General features: G+C 41.6%; 1 protein-coding gene across 6 annotated transcripts in view; it reads left to right on the forward strand.

Annotated features, from left to right (window-relative positions):
* The window catches only part of LOC141172014 (sulfotransferase 2B1-like), a 913,436-nt gene extending 904,525 nt beyond the window's left edge, over window positions 1-8,911 (forward strand). For 5 of the 6 annotated variants that reach the window (XM_073655785.1, XM_073655780.1, XM_073655784.1 and 2 more), the window contains one exon: window positions 8,627-8,911. In XM_073655785.1, the coding sequence (XP_073511886.1) occupies window positions 8,627-8,751 (125 nt within the window). In that variant the 3' untranslated portion in view covers window positions 8,752-8,911. The remainder of the gene's footprint in view (window positions 1-8,626) is intronic. The other variant, XM_073655781.1, reaches the window with a different exon arrangement.
* The last annotated feature ends 10,068 nt before the right edge of the window (window positions 8,912-18,979 follow it).

The raw sequence follows: 18,979 nt of genomic DNA on the forward strand, positions 1-18,979 counted from the left end.
AGTTTGCAACCTGATGGAGGTTAGTATAGATGGACTAATAGAACAAGTCCCACACACAGCTAGAAGCCCAAATATTTTTTCAGAGGTAGATGCAGATAAAAATTATTTTTAATTTGCAACCTGATGGAGGTCAGTATAGATGGACTAATAGAACAAGTCCCACACACTGCTAGAAGCCCAAATATTTTTTCAGAGCTAGATGCAGATAAAAATTATTTTTAATTTGCAACCTGATGGAGGTCAGTATAGATGGACTAATAGAGAAAGTCCCACACACTGCTAGAAGGCCAAATATTTTTTCAGAGCTAGATGCAGAAAAAAATTATATTCAGTTTGCAACCTGATGGAGGTCAGTATAAATGGACTAGTAGAACAAGTCCCACACACAGCTAGAAGCACAAATATTTTTTCAGAGGTAGATGCAGAAAAAAATTATATTCAGATTGCAACCTGATGGAGGTCTGTATAGATGGATTAATAGAACAAGTCCCACACACAGCTAGAAGCTCAATATTTTTTCAGAGGTAGATGCAGAAAAAAATTATATTCAGTTTGCAACCTGATGGAGGTCAGTATAGATGGACTAATAGAACAAGTCCCACACACAGCTAGAAGCCCAAATATTTTTTCAGAGGTAGATGCTGATAAAAATTATTTTTAATTTGCAACCTGATGGAGGTCAGTATAGATGGACTAATAGAGAAAGTCCCACACACTGCTAGAAGGCCAAATATTTTTTCAGAGCTAGATGCAGAAAAAAATTATATTCAGTTTGCAACCTGATGGAGGTCAGTATAGATGGACTAATAGAACAAGTCCCACACACTGCTAGAAGCCCAAATATTTTTTCAGAGCTAGATGCAGAAAAAAAATTATATTCAATTTGCAACCTGATGGAGGTCAGTATAGATGGACTAATAGAATGATGCTATGCCCAAAAGATTTTACTTCACTAGGTGCAGTAAAAAAATTGGTATTCTATACACAGGTGGTATATCTTGCAACACAGATAGGCTACTCCACTGACTAACACACTCTCCAATAGGCCAAAAAGGATTAGCTTTGCTAGATTCAGCCAAATGCTGTGAAAAAAACTTGCACAGCACTGGCACAGACCTGCCTGGCAAAAACTGATAGGAACTGATGTAACCTAGTCCTGAAAAGGACTGCAATTACAATTAGTCTTTACTCTCACAATCTATCTAAGAGCACAGACCTGCCTGATAAAAGTTGTTGGAAATGCGGTAACCTAGTCCTTAAAAGGACTGCAATCACAACTATTCCCTACTCCCAAGCTATCTGTAGATTTGTGCGAAAATTGGCTTGAAATTAACAAGGTATAGCGCACACAGCAACAGCGGTGCCGTCTAACACGCAGCTGCAGCAGTGAGAGAATGGTGGCGACGGGGAAAATGGCTTGGTCTTATAGGGCAAGGACATGTGACATACACTGCCAATGACACATGCCCTTGCTTGTGTGAAAAAAAGCACTTCGCTCCGTGTGTGCGCTGCTGATAGGCTGACAGATTGCACCTCCCCACTGTAAATGCGGGAAAGAGAAAAAAAAATGGAGATCTTCATTATTCCTGCAGAGATCCATCCCCTGCCCCTCCCCCCACCCCGCTGTACACTCAATCTGCGTATTAACAATAATTTTCATCATTACTGAGAAAAAATCCAGTTATGATTTTGGTGCACGAACAGTTACGAACATAACCTCGAACAGCCGAATTTTTCTCAAATCGTTCGTGTTCGCCGAACGGCTCGAACACCGCCCAAAACAGCTCGAATTTGAGATTGGCGAACAGTTCGAGTAGAACAACGCTCATCTCTAATTAAGGGTGCAACTTGCACCAGAAACGGGTCAGGCTGAGGTTTCTATTTTTAACTCTGCACCAATAAAGTTTTTCAATTTTTTATTTTACTATCTGGATGGATGTGCTGTTTTTTTCACCTTTTCTTCAAACTGTTTGGCTGTAATCGCCAGTGGGTGCGGTACTCTCCAGTTGGACTCCAAACAGAACCAAAGCAAGCTTCTCTCAGTGTGGTGAGCTCCTACAAACCCCCTCTCCCCTTCACCTTACTTTGGTATAAATATAATACTGGCTTTAGACCCTCCTCCGGTATTACATGCTCCAGGAAGAAGCGACCAGCGAAACGGAGTCCGTTGGGCTTAGAGAGGACACAGTTGTCTCCGACTTTTCTGGAACTCAAGTTCACCATTATGTATTTTGACCCCTTTCCTACTGTTTAACAGCATTTGAACCTATGATGGACAAGTCATACTAGCCTGATAGCTTAGTCTTAAGGCTCACTATATACAAAAATAACACATGGAATACTCACCCTGCTGCACTTGCACAGTACTTGGCTGAGTATCTCCTACTTTTCTGTCATTTGGGTATTCCTTTTTTCCATGGGACGCACAAAATACATTTTAATGTGTTTATATTTTTAATCTTGTGTGCCGCATTGAATTACTATATCTCATCATTATTTATGAGATCATACTGTGTTTCCTACCCCTTTTTTCGAAGGATTATTTCCCTGTCTATTTTATTATGTTTTTACTTTTGAAATAAAATTGTTATATTTTTATTATTTGTCAGAATCTCTTCTTATCTGACGGTCATATGCCGCTATAGATTTGTTGTGGTGCATATATATATATTTGAGTAAATAGGTTGTGTGCAAATAATGCTGCAAGGTGTGACACTGTGTGAGTCTCCCAAAGGGAGAACTAAGCCTGTGCTTACAAATGAGCAGGCCAAGGTGCAAAATAAATGAACAACCACACATAATCATAATGTTTTGTACCCCTGAAAACAATACAGGAGAAAATAGTTATGGTACCATATGAATGTGCCGCAGGAAAACCCTGGGGGCATTTGACTATCATATTGAAACTGAGGACAAATAGGTTATTTTTATCAATCTCTATGGCATTCACTGCTGTCTAAAATGCATGCAAAATATAAAATATGAAAAGTGGAGAGAGGGGAGAGAGCACAGATTCTAAGTGCAGTATCAAGATTCATTTATATATTAAATAAGTGCTGGTTGCACTCACCTTTTTGATGTCATAATAAACTTGTCACTAGTCCCCCTGGGTGGGTTAGTTGTAGGTTCCTCCTGTTCACGTTTTGCAGCACAATCCTGGGCACTTGTGAAAGCACTCGAGGTGTTTCAATAGGAAACCACATATGTGATTATTCTCCAGGTGGTATGCGCTCCCGGAACACAGTAGGTAGGATGCGGTGATATAATAAATAACCAAATTTTATTAACATAACATACAACGCGTTTCAGCTCTTATGAGCCTTCTTCAGGTGTTACATATAGGCTACTACTGCTATGTGCATTTTATATATAAAGTCAGTGCATATCATTTTTGGGCGTGTGTTTTACCAAGGTTTTTAACTCTTTCACTCCTATTTTATCTAGAGCTTTACAAGCATAGAAGTATAAACATTAAAAACGAATCTGAATGGATACATTTAAAAAAAAAATTAAAGGTTTTTTTTTTTTTTTTTTTTAAGTTTTTGGAAAAGGAAAGGGAGAGAAAAGAAAATGAAAGAAAGGAAAAGAATTGAAACACAAAGGATAAGAATAAAATAAATATGTAAGCAGCAAATGTTGAGTAGAAAGGAAAAAATAAAAAAAATAAACGTTTTTTAATGAGATTATTTTTTTTTTTAAATTGAATACATTTAGATTAGCTTTTAAAGTTTATATTTCTTTGCTTGTAAAACTCTTGATAAAATGGGAGTGAAAGAGTTGAAACCTTGGTAAAGCACATGCCCAAAAATTATATGACTTTCTTTATACACTGCTCAAAAACATAAAGGGAACACTCAAATAACTGATGAGCACTAGTCTATCCCCACTGAACACTAAAGACAACAAGGGAGGACAAACAGGGGGAAATTGCTTAGGTTTAGACGACTCCAGACAAATGTGATCACATCCTCAGCACCAGAGAGGCAGAAGTACTGCTCTTGCTAAAGCCTTCACAAGGAGTAATGAATATTGTCAGCACCTCCCTCTGGAAGACAGCAGTTATTTATACACCCAGGCCAGGGTGTTAATTAGCCAGAAGAAAGTAGCCGCTGGGTCCTAGAGACAGCCTCTAAGAAGGTGTCTGCAATGCCAAACGTAGGCGACTGTCTGTCACTTCAGAGACACCCGTGACCATGTGACCACAACAAGACCCATATAGGAGGGAGGATCGTCGACGCCAGAGCCTATTATTTCATCTGGGGGTATTACAGTATATCAGGATGCGGTTTATTATACCCGGAAGTGTCCCAGGATGAAGGTCATTACACCAGGAAGGGGCCCAAGATGAGGGACATTGTTACAGAAAGAGGCCATAATGGGGGACATTATTACAGTAAGGGGCCCATGACAGGGGACATTTTACCAGGAAGAGAACCAGAATAGAGGACATAATACCAGGAAGGGGCACATGATGGGAGACATACTAGGAAGGGGCCTAGGATTAGATTAATTACTGCAAGATGAGGACCACGATGGGGTAGATTATGACAGGAATCAGCCAGGACAAGGGACATTAATACATGGGAGTGAACACACATGCCATTATAGAATCTAAAATGCTACAAGGGCCCATACATCTGACCAGCATGCAGGTGGGAACCCAGGTCCAAATTTTGCACTGGGGTAATTCAGACTCTAGTTATGCCACATTGTATTGTGTTAGCTCTGATCTCCTTGCAGAGTTGTGTGTCAGCATGAGAGCAAAGAGTTAGACATTACATGTCACACTGGTAACACCCCTTTTCATTTAAAATAAGCTCTGAAGGAATATTCTCAGGGAGATCTACTGTATGTCCGGCCCATAAATCTTAAAGCATCATTTCCATATAAGAAATATGTGGATTTCTCTGGAACAAGACATCGAATCACAGATATCAAGGTGTAATTTTACATAATTTTCTATGACCTGGATGCCCACATAGATGGCATTTTTTATGTGTTTTGCCAAATTTTTAGACTCGTTTAATTTTTTTGCCTATAAAGGACATACTGCATGTCTTTTTGACATCTTTTACATTTTTTTTATAACTACAAAAGACCATTGAAATACATTTAACATTTTTCTTCTGCTTTCCATATTTTTATATATCAGACATTGTTTTTTTTTTTTCAACGTGTTTGGGGCTAGTAACACAGATTTGGATTTATATATTTTTCAGTAATTTTCACATTCTATTTCCCCCGTAAGGTCATAAAAGAATTTTGAGATGCATTTCAACATTTAAAACTTTTATTTCCTGCTGTCTCCTGTAACTAGGGCTGGTATATTATCCCTAAATTTCAGTTCAATTACAGTTTCAGTTCACCAAAGGTTTGTTGAGCCCATCTTACTTCCATAATTCACCTAGGCTGCCACCCTGGTGGATCTGAGAGCCCAGTTTATGTCTTCTCACTTTCTGAAGGAGGTGAGCAAGCTGTTGCATGGGGTTACAGAACTGGCTGGCTTAACCACCCCCCTCATCCCCACAGGTCTTTCAGATTGACTTGAGTGAAAGTGGACACAAGAGACAAAAAAAAAGTTAAATATATTTAGATGTGGAGTGTGTCATACAGTTCTGACGTCCAGCTAGGGTTCTAAAAAAATCCTAAACAAAAGGGCAAAACATATATGAAAAAAATAAGTGCACTTGCTTGAGTTCAGGCACCCTAAGGATACCCACTTCTGGGTCACTACAGCTTTGGGCTTTTAAGTAACTTGATTTCATGGATTTTATCTAGAGGGTTTGAGTCCCCTACAGACCATGGCCATTGATCTCCTGATTGACCGAACAGCCTTAGGGCTTGTGCATGTAACACTCCTTTAAGCAGCTTCCAAGGGCAGGGTGTTTCATAGTTCTCACCTCGATATAGCGCAGTGCCTCCACCCAAATCTTGCTGGGAGTTGTAGTGGGATGCAGAAGGGTCTTCCTCTTCTGCCAGGGGCTGACTCGAGAAACCCATGTACACACTACTTATACACTCACAAGAAGATGAGGTTGAAAAAATTAAACAGGCTTATTGTGGAGGAAGGTAATTGATAAATATGGTAAGGGGGATGGCAAGTAACAATAAAACAAACAGTATTCACAATTTATATATATAATCAGTTAAAACTTTGCAATTAACTTGAAAGATAGGGATGACACTTTCCCTTTAAATAGCCACATACACACTGCTAGCTAAAACTGCTTAACTATAAATAGCTGCAGCCTAGGAAACCAACACAGTTCCTGTTGGCGCCCGGTTGCCGCGGGTTGTTGGAGCTCTTGGTTGGTGCACATAACAAAGAAGTAAAATCTCCTTCACAGATAGTCCTATCATAGCTTCAAGTGTTTAGAACCACAAGTATCAGCAAGGATTCCTTATAGAAAGTTTTTATTCCTTTTTTCCACAGTGGAGCCACACACCCCAGCATGCTACTCACTCTTTGAAGTAACTGTTATATAGTCACACAGTTTCCAGTGTGGGAAGCCAGGGGGGGAGGGCATTCCCGGATCCTCTGGCTAGTCTGGGGTTCTGGTGCAATTATAAGGCTTACAGTTAATGATGAGCAAGTATGTTTGGTTAACCCTTTTTTGCAAGTATGCTCGGGCGAGTACCCAGTATCTTCAGCTTGCTCGGTGTTATGTTCGAATCACTCCCGTGTGCGTGATCTGCGACTGTTTGACAGCTTTAATACATGTGAGGAATGCTTGTTTTTTAAAGCTCTGGTAAGGAGACCCCGGTTACTCTGTTTAATTTCCACACCTGCATTTTGAGTTTAGTTTTTATGTTCTTTTTAGCACAATAATAATTATAATGATATCCTTCTTGTTTCCTTTTTGCTTCTTTTTTTGAATAACACAAATAACAGCATGTAAAATGTTTGCTCTGCTTAAAAAAGTGAAACAGAATAGAAATCACATGGACCAATTTCAGCCCATGGTGGCCTTCTGCAACAGTTTGGATCTATTTTCCTTATATTCTGTTTCTATATTTTTAAACCAAAAATTAAGCTCAATTCACAGCTAGCAGCAGAGCTTTGTCCTGTCAACCCTTTGCCTCCACAGCCAATGTTTAATTTAATGTTTTTCACTCTCCATTCCAGCAGCCATAACTTTTTTATTTTTTTATTTTCTATCTATAGCTGTATGAAGGCTTTTTTTTGAACTGACCGATTTCTAGTTTTTCATGAAGCCATCTATTTTTTCAAAAAATGTACTCAAACACAGAAAAAAAATCCAAGTGGGATTAAGTAGTAAAGAAAAATGTTTTTTTATGGTTTGGTGACAATGAATGGCCAAGTCATCATGGTTCCAACATTGCATAGATTTTTTTTTTCAATTAAGTGGTAAAAAGAAAAATCAGGACTATGTAGGAAAAAATTTGAGTTTGTGTCATCAGTTTCCAAGACCAAGACATTTTTATCTTTCCATCGATGGAGCAATGTGAGGGCTTGTTCTTTGTGGGAGGGCTGATGGCTTTGTTGATACCAGTTTGAGGTGCATACAATATTTTGATCCATTTTAATTGCATTTTTTCAAGAATATGTGGTTACTGAAAAGCCACAATTAGTTTTGATTTTTTTCCTCTTCATGGCATTTACCATATGGGTTATATTTTAATAGACCGGACTTTTATGGATATGGCAATACCAAATGTGTTTTTGTTTTTATTTAAAAGGTATGATTTGAATTTTATAATTTTTTATACAATTTTTTATATTTTTTAACTTTTTTTTTTAACTATTTTTAGTTACCTTAGGGGTTTTGAACATGTGGGCATCCAATTTCTTATCATATACTGCAATAACCCAAAATTACAGCATATAGAGAAAATTGCAGTCTCCTAATAAGTTCAGCTTGTGGATGAGCTTCACAAAAGTACCAAGGTTGCACTTGGGATAGGCCATCAATATCTGATTGGGGGTGCGACACCTGGCACCCCCACCAATCAGCTCTTAACGGCGGTGGCTCGAAGTTCTTGGACGCTGCCAGAACACTACAACTCCTTCATTTCTATAGTGTTCACAGCCGAATACTGCAGGTTTTCCCCCTATTTAAATGAATAGGGGGTCGATTTGCTGTTCCTGGCTTAGGCCACTATAATTTTTACAGAGCTTTTGTATTCCCATCTACATCCGAGAACTTCCAGCTGGTGATGATAACATCTGAGTGTCTAGGGTGTTGCATCCCTACTGATCAGATATTGATGACCTTTTCTACATGATAATATATATGTTTTTATTGTATATTGACTGTTTTTCAAGGATTTAAGTCTGTATGAAATGTTAAACTATTGCTTTCATCATTAGACTTTAGACTTGTATTCCCGTATTTTTATTCCATTTATAGCTCCCTTTATTCTGATATATCTCTGCGGAAGGCATCAGTGCAATGCAGAAACATGTAGTTTATGTTTATTTGATAGCATTCTCTTTGACCACATCCAATTTTGTCTGGACTACGCCACATTCTACACAATTTTTTTTTTATATCTCCCAGATATTGACTTTTGGGAGTTATAATATTTTATGTTTTACTATGCGCATATAACAGATCTCTTGAAAATAAATTAAAATATTTTTGTTACCACTTGTGATTTACAGGAATAGTCGGAGATTGGAAAACTCATTTTACTGTGGCTCAAAATGAATATTTTGACAAGATCTACAAGGCAGAAATGCAAGACTTCAGTGTGAAGTTTCCTTGGGATACAAGCATATCGGAATAACGGGCTTTACCAGCAGACCAAATGTTCTAAGTGCAGTAAATTTATCAGTCTGTGATTATTGGTTATAATTAACACTTTTTATGCATGATCACGTACAGCTTTACACATTCATTGTTTTTTATTAATAAGATGAATGATCTAGTAAAGGATATTGATGCTTTCTGAATGTTCTGCCTGTACTGAGTTAATTTCAATATTTCAAATAAATATATTGTAGAATCCATGTTTCCATGTTTGTATATGCTGAAACTTCACAGGTAACTGGTTGTTGGATTCCTACAGCTGGTGGCTAGTAATGACTGACCTTGTGCAGTGGGGAAAATAATTATTTGATACACTGCCGATTTTGCAAGTTTTCCCACCTACAAAGAATGGATAGGTCGATAATTTGTATTATCGGTACACTTCACCTGTGAGAGACAGAATCTAAAAATACAAACCAGAAAATCACATTGTATGATTTTTAAATAATTAAATTGCATTTTATTGCACGAAATAAGTATCTGCTCACCTACCAACCAGCAAGAATTCTGACTCTCACATAGCTGTTAGTTTTTCTTTAAGAAGCCCTCCTACTCTGCACTCATTACCTGTATTAATTGCATCTGCTTGAACTCGTTACTTGTATAAAAGACACCTGTCCACACAATCAATCAATCACATTCCAACCTCTTCATCATGGTCAAGACCAAAGAGCTGTCTAAGGACACCAGGGACAAAATTTTAGACCTGCACAAGACTGGGATGGGCTACAGGACAATAGGCAAGCAGCTTGTTGAGAAGGCAACAAATGTTGGCACAATTATTAGATAATGGAAGAAACACAAGATGACTGTCAATCTTACTCTGTCTAGTGCTCCATGCAAGATGTTGCCTCGTGGGTTAGGATGATTCTGAGAAAGGTCAGGAATCAGCCCAGAACATCACGGGAAGACCTGATCAATGACCTGAAGAGAGCTGGGACCACAGTCTCAAACATTACCATTAGTAATACACTACACCATCATGAATTAAAATCTTGCAGGGTATGCAAGGTCCCCCTCCTCACACCAGCATATGTCCAGGCCCGTTTGAAGTTTAGCAATGACCATCTGTATGATCCAGAGTAGGCATGGAAGAAGGTCATGTGGTTTTATAAGACCAAAATAGAATTTTTTTAGATCAACTTCACTCTCCGTGTTTGAGGAAGAAGAAGGATGAGTACAACCCCAAGGACACTGTGTTATGATCTGCAACAAGTATTAAGGAAAGAAAGGGGAAAGCTATCCCTACAGTAAGACTAAGCTGAATCCCTACGATGTAGCGGGCTGCCTGTTCCTTGTGAACAGACCTGTCTTAGTCCTCGGCTAGTCTGAACGAAGACCTATAGCATAAAGGAAGGGGTCCCTAAAAGAACTAAGGACTGGAACAAAAATGGGACTCCTCCTGAACAGAGAAGGTTGTTGCAGAACACAAAAGATAAACTGACAAAAAGGTACTAGAGGTCCCAGAAGAACCAAGCAAACTGACAGAGAAAGGCACAGAAGCACCTGGCTAGCAAAACAGTTAAACAACACTGAAGTCCAGCACAGCCAAAAGGGCGGAGCTGGAATATATAGGCAGATGGTCACATGACCGCAAAACACAAGATGAAAAAAACAAACAGGAGGGTTCTAACACACTGTCCCAACCGCAAAGGGTGATGGGGAAAACTTCATAATTTGGGGATGCTTTTCTGCAAAAGGGGCAGCATGACTTCACCGTATTGAAGGGAGGATGGATGGGGTCACGTATCATGAGATTTTGGCCAACAACCTCCTCCTTCATAAGAGCATTGAACATGGGTCGTGGCTGGGTCTTCCACCATGACAATGACCGGAAACACACAGCAAAAACAACTTAGGAGTGGTTCATAAGAAGCATTTAAAGGTCTTGGAGTTGCCTAGGCAGTCTCCAGACTTGAACCCAATAGAAAATCTCTGGAGAGAGCTGAAACTCAATGTTGCCCAGTGACTGCCCTGAAACCTGAAAGATCTGGAGAAGATCTAAATGGAGGAGTGGGCCAAAATCCCTGCTGCAGTGTGTACAAACTTGGTCAAGAACTACAGGAAACATCTAATTGCAAACAAAGGTTTCTTAATCAAATATTAAGTTCTGTTTTTCTATTGTATCAAATACTTATTTCATACAATAAAATGCAAATTAATCATGTAAAAATCATACAATGTGATTTTCTGGATTTTTTTTTAAGAATCTGTCTCTCACAGTTGAAGTGTACCTATGATAAAAAGTACAGACCTCTTCATTTTTTGTAGGTGAGAAAACTTGCAAAATCAGCAGTGTATTAAATACTCACAGTATTTTCCCCACTGTATATATTTTATTTGTTAGCCCAGCTCTTGATGGCCGTCCCTCTATTTTTTTTAAAGATGATCTACCATGCCAGAAATTTCCTATAGACACACGTGGTTTTGTTTTTGGAAAAAATGCACAATCTTATTTTATTTTAGATCAGTGCTTCATCCTGTAAGAAGGCGGCCAAGAGTTGGCAAGGGGTGACAGGGAAGGCTGCTTTCAAAGAAGTGATCATATGCTTCAGTCTTTTCTATGAATAAATCTAGAAGTGTGAAACAGAATGCACAATAGGGTGATACTCTATGGAGGGAGAGTAGGAGAGTAGCGATGAGTGTGTCAGCTACTGCTCGGTATTCGCCCGAGCATCTCACTGGTCAAGATGTTTGACGCTCCATGAGTACTTCCTGAATGCTCGGGTGGGAGCTCAAGTCCCTGCCCCCTATGTTTAGACAGCGAATAAACTTGCGGAAATTGCCTGCCACTCACTGAAATGCTGCAGCGATGTTGGTTGTGGCCTTACAGTGATTGGCTGGCCGCATAGCGTCATCGGGTCTATATCAGACCCGGTGACCCAATGCTCATCACAGTCTACCCTTCAGACAGGCAGAGTGAGGAAAGGTGCTGCTGAGCTAGGGAGAGAATTGACAGTTTACTAGTTAAGTATTCCACAGCAATATATATTCTTTACATCTGAACAGTCGTTAGAAGGACTAATCCATCTGCATATATTAATCATAGTGATAGCAGGAGTTAGGCAGCCAGAGTTTATGTAGAGTGTATAGAGCAGAACAAGGTCCATTGCACGTGCTGTCTGCTGCTGTAACAGATATCCATTGCCCTAGATATCAGGTCTAATTTTTTTTTGCTCTTAATCCTCAATATTTGCTTAAAAAGCAATATAATACACCATTTTAACTGTTCCATTTGCTTGTTAGCAGAATACAGCCCGATTTGGTTGATTTTATTCGCTATGCTGTATTGTGGAAGCAGAGAAATTTGTCATGAGACGTGATCCCATATTACTGCGGTAATAATCGTGACATTTTTTTGGAGCTTGCCAAATATTACACTCCACTTAAAGTCTGCCAGTTGCATGTTGTTCAACCTATTCACACTTGGTCACTAATCAATACTATACTACAAGGCCACTGCCTAAAACTGTTGTCATCAGATGTGATCTGATATTACGGTGGCTATTTGGGGAGTGTGCAAAATATTACACTTCATTTAAACTCTGCCAGTTGTATGTTGTTCAACCTATTCACATTTACTCCATTTAAATTGAGCAAGGTGCGTGGCAATGGACGGGGAAGTGGACGTGATATTGATGGTGAACACAGAGGCCGAGGCCATGGGGAAGCTGAAATTGTTCCTGCTGAGGGAGCACAACAAGCACCCACATCATGATGCCCCATGTTCCTGTCCCACTTTGTAGGGGGCTGCAGAACACCCACTATTGAAGCCAGAGCAGTGTGATAAGGTTGTTGGTTGCATAGCAGATAATGTTTCCAGTCCGTTTGCCAAAATCAACACCACCACCCTGTGTTCCACACGATCCAGTCTCAGTAGCCCTGAATCTGGACCACATATTCCTCACCCCGATCCTCCTTCCTTCCACTATGCCAAGTGCCCGGAGACAAGTGATCCCATGCTTGGATACTCCAAGAAGCTGTTCACTTTTAAATTTATAGATTCGGGCCTCTCGTCTGGCCCGCTTCAATCGGCCCAAGAGGAGATTGCATGTAGCGATGCCCAAATATTTGAGCAGCCACGGTCACATGAAGGCAATGGTGGGAAAGGGCAAATACTGTTGCAAGAGGTGGATAATGATGATGAGACACAATTGCCAGCAAATCAGGTGGAGGCCCAGGGTGCGTACTTGGAAGACGAGGTGGTGGCGGATTAAATCACTGACCGAACTTGGCAAGGTGAAATGCATAGCGAGGACAGCAGCACAGAGGACGAGGGAGGTGAAGCACCACAACAGGCAGGAACAAGCAATGTGGTGGCCACAGACACAAGGCAGGCAACTGTGCCCCGAAACACCAACAAGAGGAAAGTTGCCAGTCCAACTTCTAGGTTTGGCTATTTTTTAAAGACCATCCAGTTAGCCCAAAAAGGCCATTTGCAACATCTTCCAGGCCAGCATTAGCAGGGGCAGCAAAACTACCAGCCTGATCACCACCAGCATACTCAGGCACATGACAGCAAAGCACCTGACTAGTTGGGGATTAATGCCAGGATCCAGAAACTGTGATTGCGGATGACACTACTGTCTCTTCCCCTGTTGTATGTGCATGTCAAGCCTCTGTCCATGATGCAGGCAAAGATACCTCCCACCCTGCACCTGTCAGTGCACACTTGCAACCATCACTGTCAGCACCCACGTCCTTGTCCCAGCACAGCGTTCAGTTGTCCCTTCCCCATTCCTTGGAACACAAGCTCAAATATGCAGCCACCCACCCACAGGCCACAAAACTAAACTCAACTGCTTGCACTAGAAATGTTGCCTTTTTAAATATTTCAAAAACCTCCTGGTGGCGGCTGTCCATCTGTACTCAGTTGCCAGTCACCACTATTTCTACACAAGCACGTGTTACAGAACAATTCCCGTGCCCTCACCAATGCAGTTACTGGGAAGGTCCACATAGCCACGGATACATGAACAAATGCTTGTTGCCAGGGATGATACATTTCACTGATGGCACACTAGGTTAATATTGTGGAAGCCGTGACCCAGTCGGACCCTGGGATGGACCACGTTCTCCCGACGCTGAGGATTGGTGAGCCCTGGGTCAATCAGGGTTGCCCCTACATTCTACAGTTCCTGCACTTCATCATCATCCTCCTCTTCAGCCTCCATACGATCATCACATCTGTCGCAATCTTGAAGCACTGCAGCACTGACTTGGGCAAGCAGCAAAAGGGTCTGCTGAAGCGTATCTGCTTAGGTGACAAACCGCACACCACTGCAGAAAGCTGTAACAGAGCAGGCAGATCTGTAGCTCTCACCGCTGTACCTTCAGCCAGGCATTGATATGAGGGGTATTGATGTAATCCACACTGGCATAAGGGGGAAAATGTTAAAAAACTCCTCACGCAGTGTGAGTCTAGGTGGATTACAACCTTGGGTACCATGACTTCAGCAGGTTTGAATGAATCTTTGAGCTTTGCTCCTTTTTTGTACTTAAAGACTATACGGTATAGTTCATGTTAGACTATCACACTATCCTCCATTTTTAATAACTGATTTTTTTATTCTTTTTATTGTCTCAAGCTAATTATGTTTTTTCTTGTGTTTGTAGCTCACTGACTAGTAGTGTTTCTACTTTGACCCCTTTTTCATTTCCTTACCTGCAACACATCATGCATCTCGGACCATGAAGTGAAACACCACAGATTATTGATGTTGTTATTATTTGATTTCTTTAAAGGATGTGTCTAATGACTTACCGCCTGCGGTGTATCCGTTACCGTATCAGCTGATTTGCATGTTGTATCTCATATAATTTTGTGTACTTAAATTCTGGTATTTTCTTACTGTCTCCCCTTGGGATCGATGTGCTCGTGTGCGCTTCGATTTCCTGCGTCCCCAGGCATCTCTCGGAATCTTTGTCTTGCTCTGCGCATGTCCAGTATTCCCAGCTTTTGCTGCACTCCCTAACATGCGCGGTAGCGGGACGACTGCCGGGCGGTGCTCTAGGGGATGTGGATGGCGTGAGACGAATGCATCGCCCTCTTGATTCTATTGGTAGAGGTGGGTCACGTGTCTGCAATCACGTGACTTTTACCATGGATGTTTAAAGGTCTTAGAAGGCACTATTGCTACCTATACCCCTTGAGAAACCTAATGACCTGAAACCGCGAAACATGCGTTGAACTGTATTCTTTTTCTGGTAGCAGACTTTGTGGCCTCAACAATGGGTAAGGTGTTTGGTTCCTTAAATTTGACTATAACTATGTGATATATATCCTCTGTGGGCCACTGAGTCATTTTTACCTTTGAACCTCACCTATGGTTATTAGTATGTGATGTGACATTTAGATACATTGAATTCACCAGTGTTGGTTATCGGTCCGTCTTTTGCACAAATTTTTTTCTATTTATCAATGAATTTTTTGCACTGAATAAAATTGATACCTTAACTAGTGATGAGTGAATATGTTCGAAAAACAATCACAATTTTAAATTCGGCATGAATATTGGACATTCAGTTTAGTGATCGGAAACATGAGCATTCTTTCTTAAAATCGGTAAAATTAGGTGAAAAAGTGCGGGAAATTATTGTGTTGCAACTAAAGTATTTTTAACACTTTGGCTAGCATACTAGTGATGTATGATGAGCAGGGGGACATTTTTGATTAAGGGAAGGGGTTGGGGAGAGCTCACATGAGCTCAGAGCAGCGCCGTACTTGTAATATTTTTTTTTTCCCCTAACTTTGTGTGTGCAAATTTCGGCTAGCCAATCAAGGTGCAGGAAGCATCTACTCTGTCCAGACACAAGGGCTTGTGCCATTGGCTGTTGAAATCACATGTCCTCTCTTTATAAAGAGTGGCATGTTGTGTCAGCACCATTTGCTGATTGTAACAGGTGACAGATGCTGCTGCTGGACGCTGCTCCTGATTTTAGGTAGTTAGATATGCGGTTGTTTCTAAGTCAGATAGTTTAGATAGCTAGTGTCCTGTGTCTCTGTGAAATTGACCTTCCAGCTGATTTTTTTCTTCTTGTGCCATTTCTGAGGTCCATAGAAAGACATCACGGCCCATGTCATAGAACTCTGTTGTGGCGTTAAAATTCAGCTGTATGCAGAGTAAAAAACATATATTTTTTCTGTGAGTAACGTGATACAGCAGGCTAAATCTGAGTTTGAAATTGCTTGGAGCATATTTCCTATGTTATAAAGGCCTCATTCACTCTAAAAAAAAATATTTTCTTCTGTTACTAACTGGTGATGAGCGAGAACTAAAATGCTCGGGTACTCGTTGTTCAAGTCGAGCAAACTGGAATGCTTGAGTGCTCAGTCCGAGTAACGAGCCCAATGTAAGTCTATGGGAAACATTTTTCTGGTGCCCCCCCCCACCCCCTGGCGGTCTGCAGAGGGCCTAAAAATTTCCCAAATCGATGGGAACAGTGCTGAAATGGGAACAGCATGGGGTAGACCCCTGGAAGCATTTCTGACTCCCAGGTCACTGCTGTGTCAGAGGTATTACGCCACTTTTACGGACTCACAATAAAACATACAAAAACGAACTCAAAATGGATTTTCCTGTGAAATATGTTAAAGAACATCCTTTCCAGGGTAATGACTTGTATATAAGGCAAAATAAATAACTAATAACAAAAATGCTGCTCCACACCTTGGGCTATGTTCACACGTAGCATTTTTGATGCGTTTTTGCACTTTTCCATTTCAACCAAGACATATGCATTCACTGGCAAATGTCATTTTTACATTTTGCAACCTTATCTGGCCACGTGGTGTGTGACACATCATCAGACACATGCATACAGTGCTGAAAAGACATGGGAACAGCATGGGGAGGACCCCTGGAAGTATCTCTAACTCCCAGGTCACTGCCTAAAAGTGTGCCCATCAGAAGTGATCCTTGGCACATGCAAAGATGACTCCCGCCATGCAGCTGTCATTGCAGACTAGCAACAGTCACCGTCCACGTCCTTTGCCCAGCGCATTGTTCAGTTGTCCCTACCCCATTCCTTGGAATACAAGCGCAAGTATGCTGCCAGCCAACCACCCACCCACAGGCCGCAATACTAAACTGCCACATTTCTGGACTGCTTGTTTGCACTTGAAATGTTGCCTTTTAGGCTCGTGGAGGTGAAAGCTGTCCACAACCTCATGGCGATAGCCATGTGTCCATACTCTGTCTCCAGCCGCCACTATTTCTCCCTGTGTCGTCTCCACCTTCCACAAGCACGAGTTCCACAGAATTACCCGTGCCCTCCCCAGTGGACTTAAGTGGAAAGGACCACCTACCCACAAACACATGGACAAGTGAATGTGGCCAGAGACGGTACATCTCACTTGAGCCAGGCCACAGCAAAAAAGCATCCATAGAGTGTCCGGGCACCTTCCCACAGACTTTTCTTAGCCAGGGCTACTTCTAAGCAGAGTTGGACAGGCCCACTTCAAAACTGGAGAATCCTCCAGTGGGCCCTGGCTTCTCCTTCAGGAGAGCTCATTGTTCCAAGGTCGTGATGATGATAGAGGCCACCATCTCCTTAGCTTGCTGCGGCTACTTTTCTATGGGAATCAGCTTCGCTCCAAACAGCCAGGAATATTTCCAATGAACTATGGCACGACGCCATGTTATTAGCAGTGCCCCCAGTACCAGTAGCGAAGCCATCCACAATTTCCTTTTCTTTTGCCCAAATACATGAGTTTCTCAAAAAGAAGCAGAAGATATTGAATGGCCCACACAAACAGCCATAGAGTGTCCGGGAACCTTCCCACACACTTTTCTTAGCCAGGGCTGCTTCTTGGCAGGATTGGACGGGCCCACCAGAGAACCTGAGAATCCTCCAGTGGGCCCTGGCTTCTCCATCAGGAGAGTTCATTGTGCCGAGGTGAGGTCGTGATGATGATAGAGGCCACCATCTGCTTAGTTTTCTGTTACTTGGAATGCAAGAACAAGTATGCAGCCAGCCAGCTACCCACCCAAAGGCAGCAAAACTATTCTGCCACATTTTTGGACAGCTGCTTCCATTTGAAATGTGGCCTTTTAGGCTCGTTGAGGCGGAAGTTGGCCACAACCTCCTGGCGGCCGGGTGTCTATACTCGGTCCCCAGCTGCCACTATTTCTCCCGGTAAGACAAAAAAGGGGGTGGGGTGGAAAAGCGCAGTGCTTGTGTGAACCTGTATGGAAAATAGAATATACGTGCAGATACAGTGGTCTGCTCACCTGAGTGGGTTGTGCAGACCGCACAACCGAGGTTAAACAGCTACTGGCACTGATAGCGCTGCCACGGTGCCTACAGTGTTTCCTCTGGATTAGCAGATGGAGCTTCCAATCATGTAATTCCGGGTGGGGTCACATGGGTGATGACATCATCGCAGGTCCTACAGGTCCTGCAGCTGAAATTGTATCCAGTTCTCTGCAGCCTCCAGCCACAACTCCCAAGGGAAAAGTGAACAGTGTGCAAATTGAAGTGGTCAGTGGGGCGCTAGAAACTGGATAAGGCGCTGGAAAAGGATAAAACAAAACTCTTTATTGAAGTATTAATGCCCACAACGCGTTTCTGCAGTGGTCTGCTGCCTTCATCAGGTGGAGTTATGGGAAAATGGCAGAAACAGGCACTTTTTTATCTGTTTTAGCCGTAACAGGTCCTTGTTCTATATATAGTCATACGTCCACCCTATAATATATATTTTGTGGTAGTTCCAATTACACTCACGCAGTCAATATGGACTACTTGTCCCATGGGGAGTCCAGGAGAGAGAGGCTCATCTTGGAAGCTATTCACACCCCTAATAGCCCCCATGTGGAGGGGATCTGCACCACACATCGGGATACCTTGAGCGAATCAGATAAGAAACGCATGTACGATCTATTTTTGGAATTTGAAAACAGATCCAAGATCGAGATTGTTAATAATTTGGATATACTGTTTCTCAAACAATATGTGCTTAACAGAATCACGCCCAGAGGTTTAAGGGTGAAAGTATCATCCACTTTTCCCCAGGACGTTGAGTTCACTAGACATTGGGATGATTGTCTCACTGATTGCTCCATGAATCTTATGGAGCTTCTAATTAGGAAAAGAACAGCCCTGGTGTTACAACTCTCCTGTTAGGTTTTTTTTAGTTTGCTGGTCACATGACCATTTTGCCTATTTAATCCGGCTCCGCCCTCCTGGCTTTGCTGGACTTCATT

The sequence above is a fragment of the Phyllobates terribilis genome, unplaced genomic scaffold (assembly GCF_046119375.1).
Source record: "Phyllobates terribilis strain yellow unplaced genomic scaffold, ASM4611937v1 Scaffold_12__6_contigs__length_324123572, whole genome shotgun sequence".
Classification (NCBI taxonomy): domain Eukaryota; kingdom Metazoa; phylum Chordata; class Amphibia; order Anura; family Dendrobatidae; genus Phyllobates; species Phyllobates terribilis.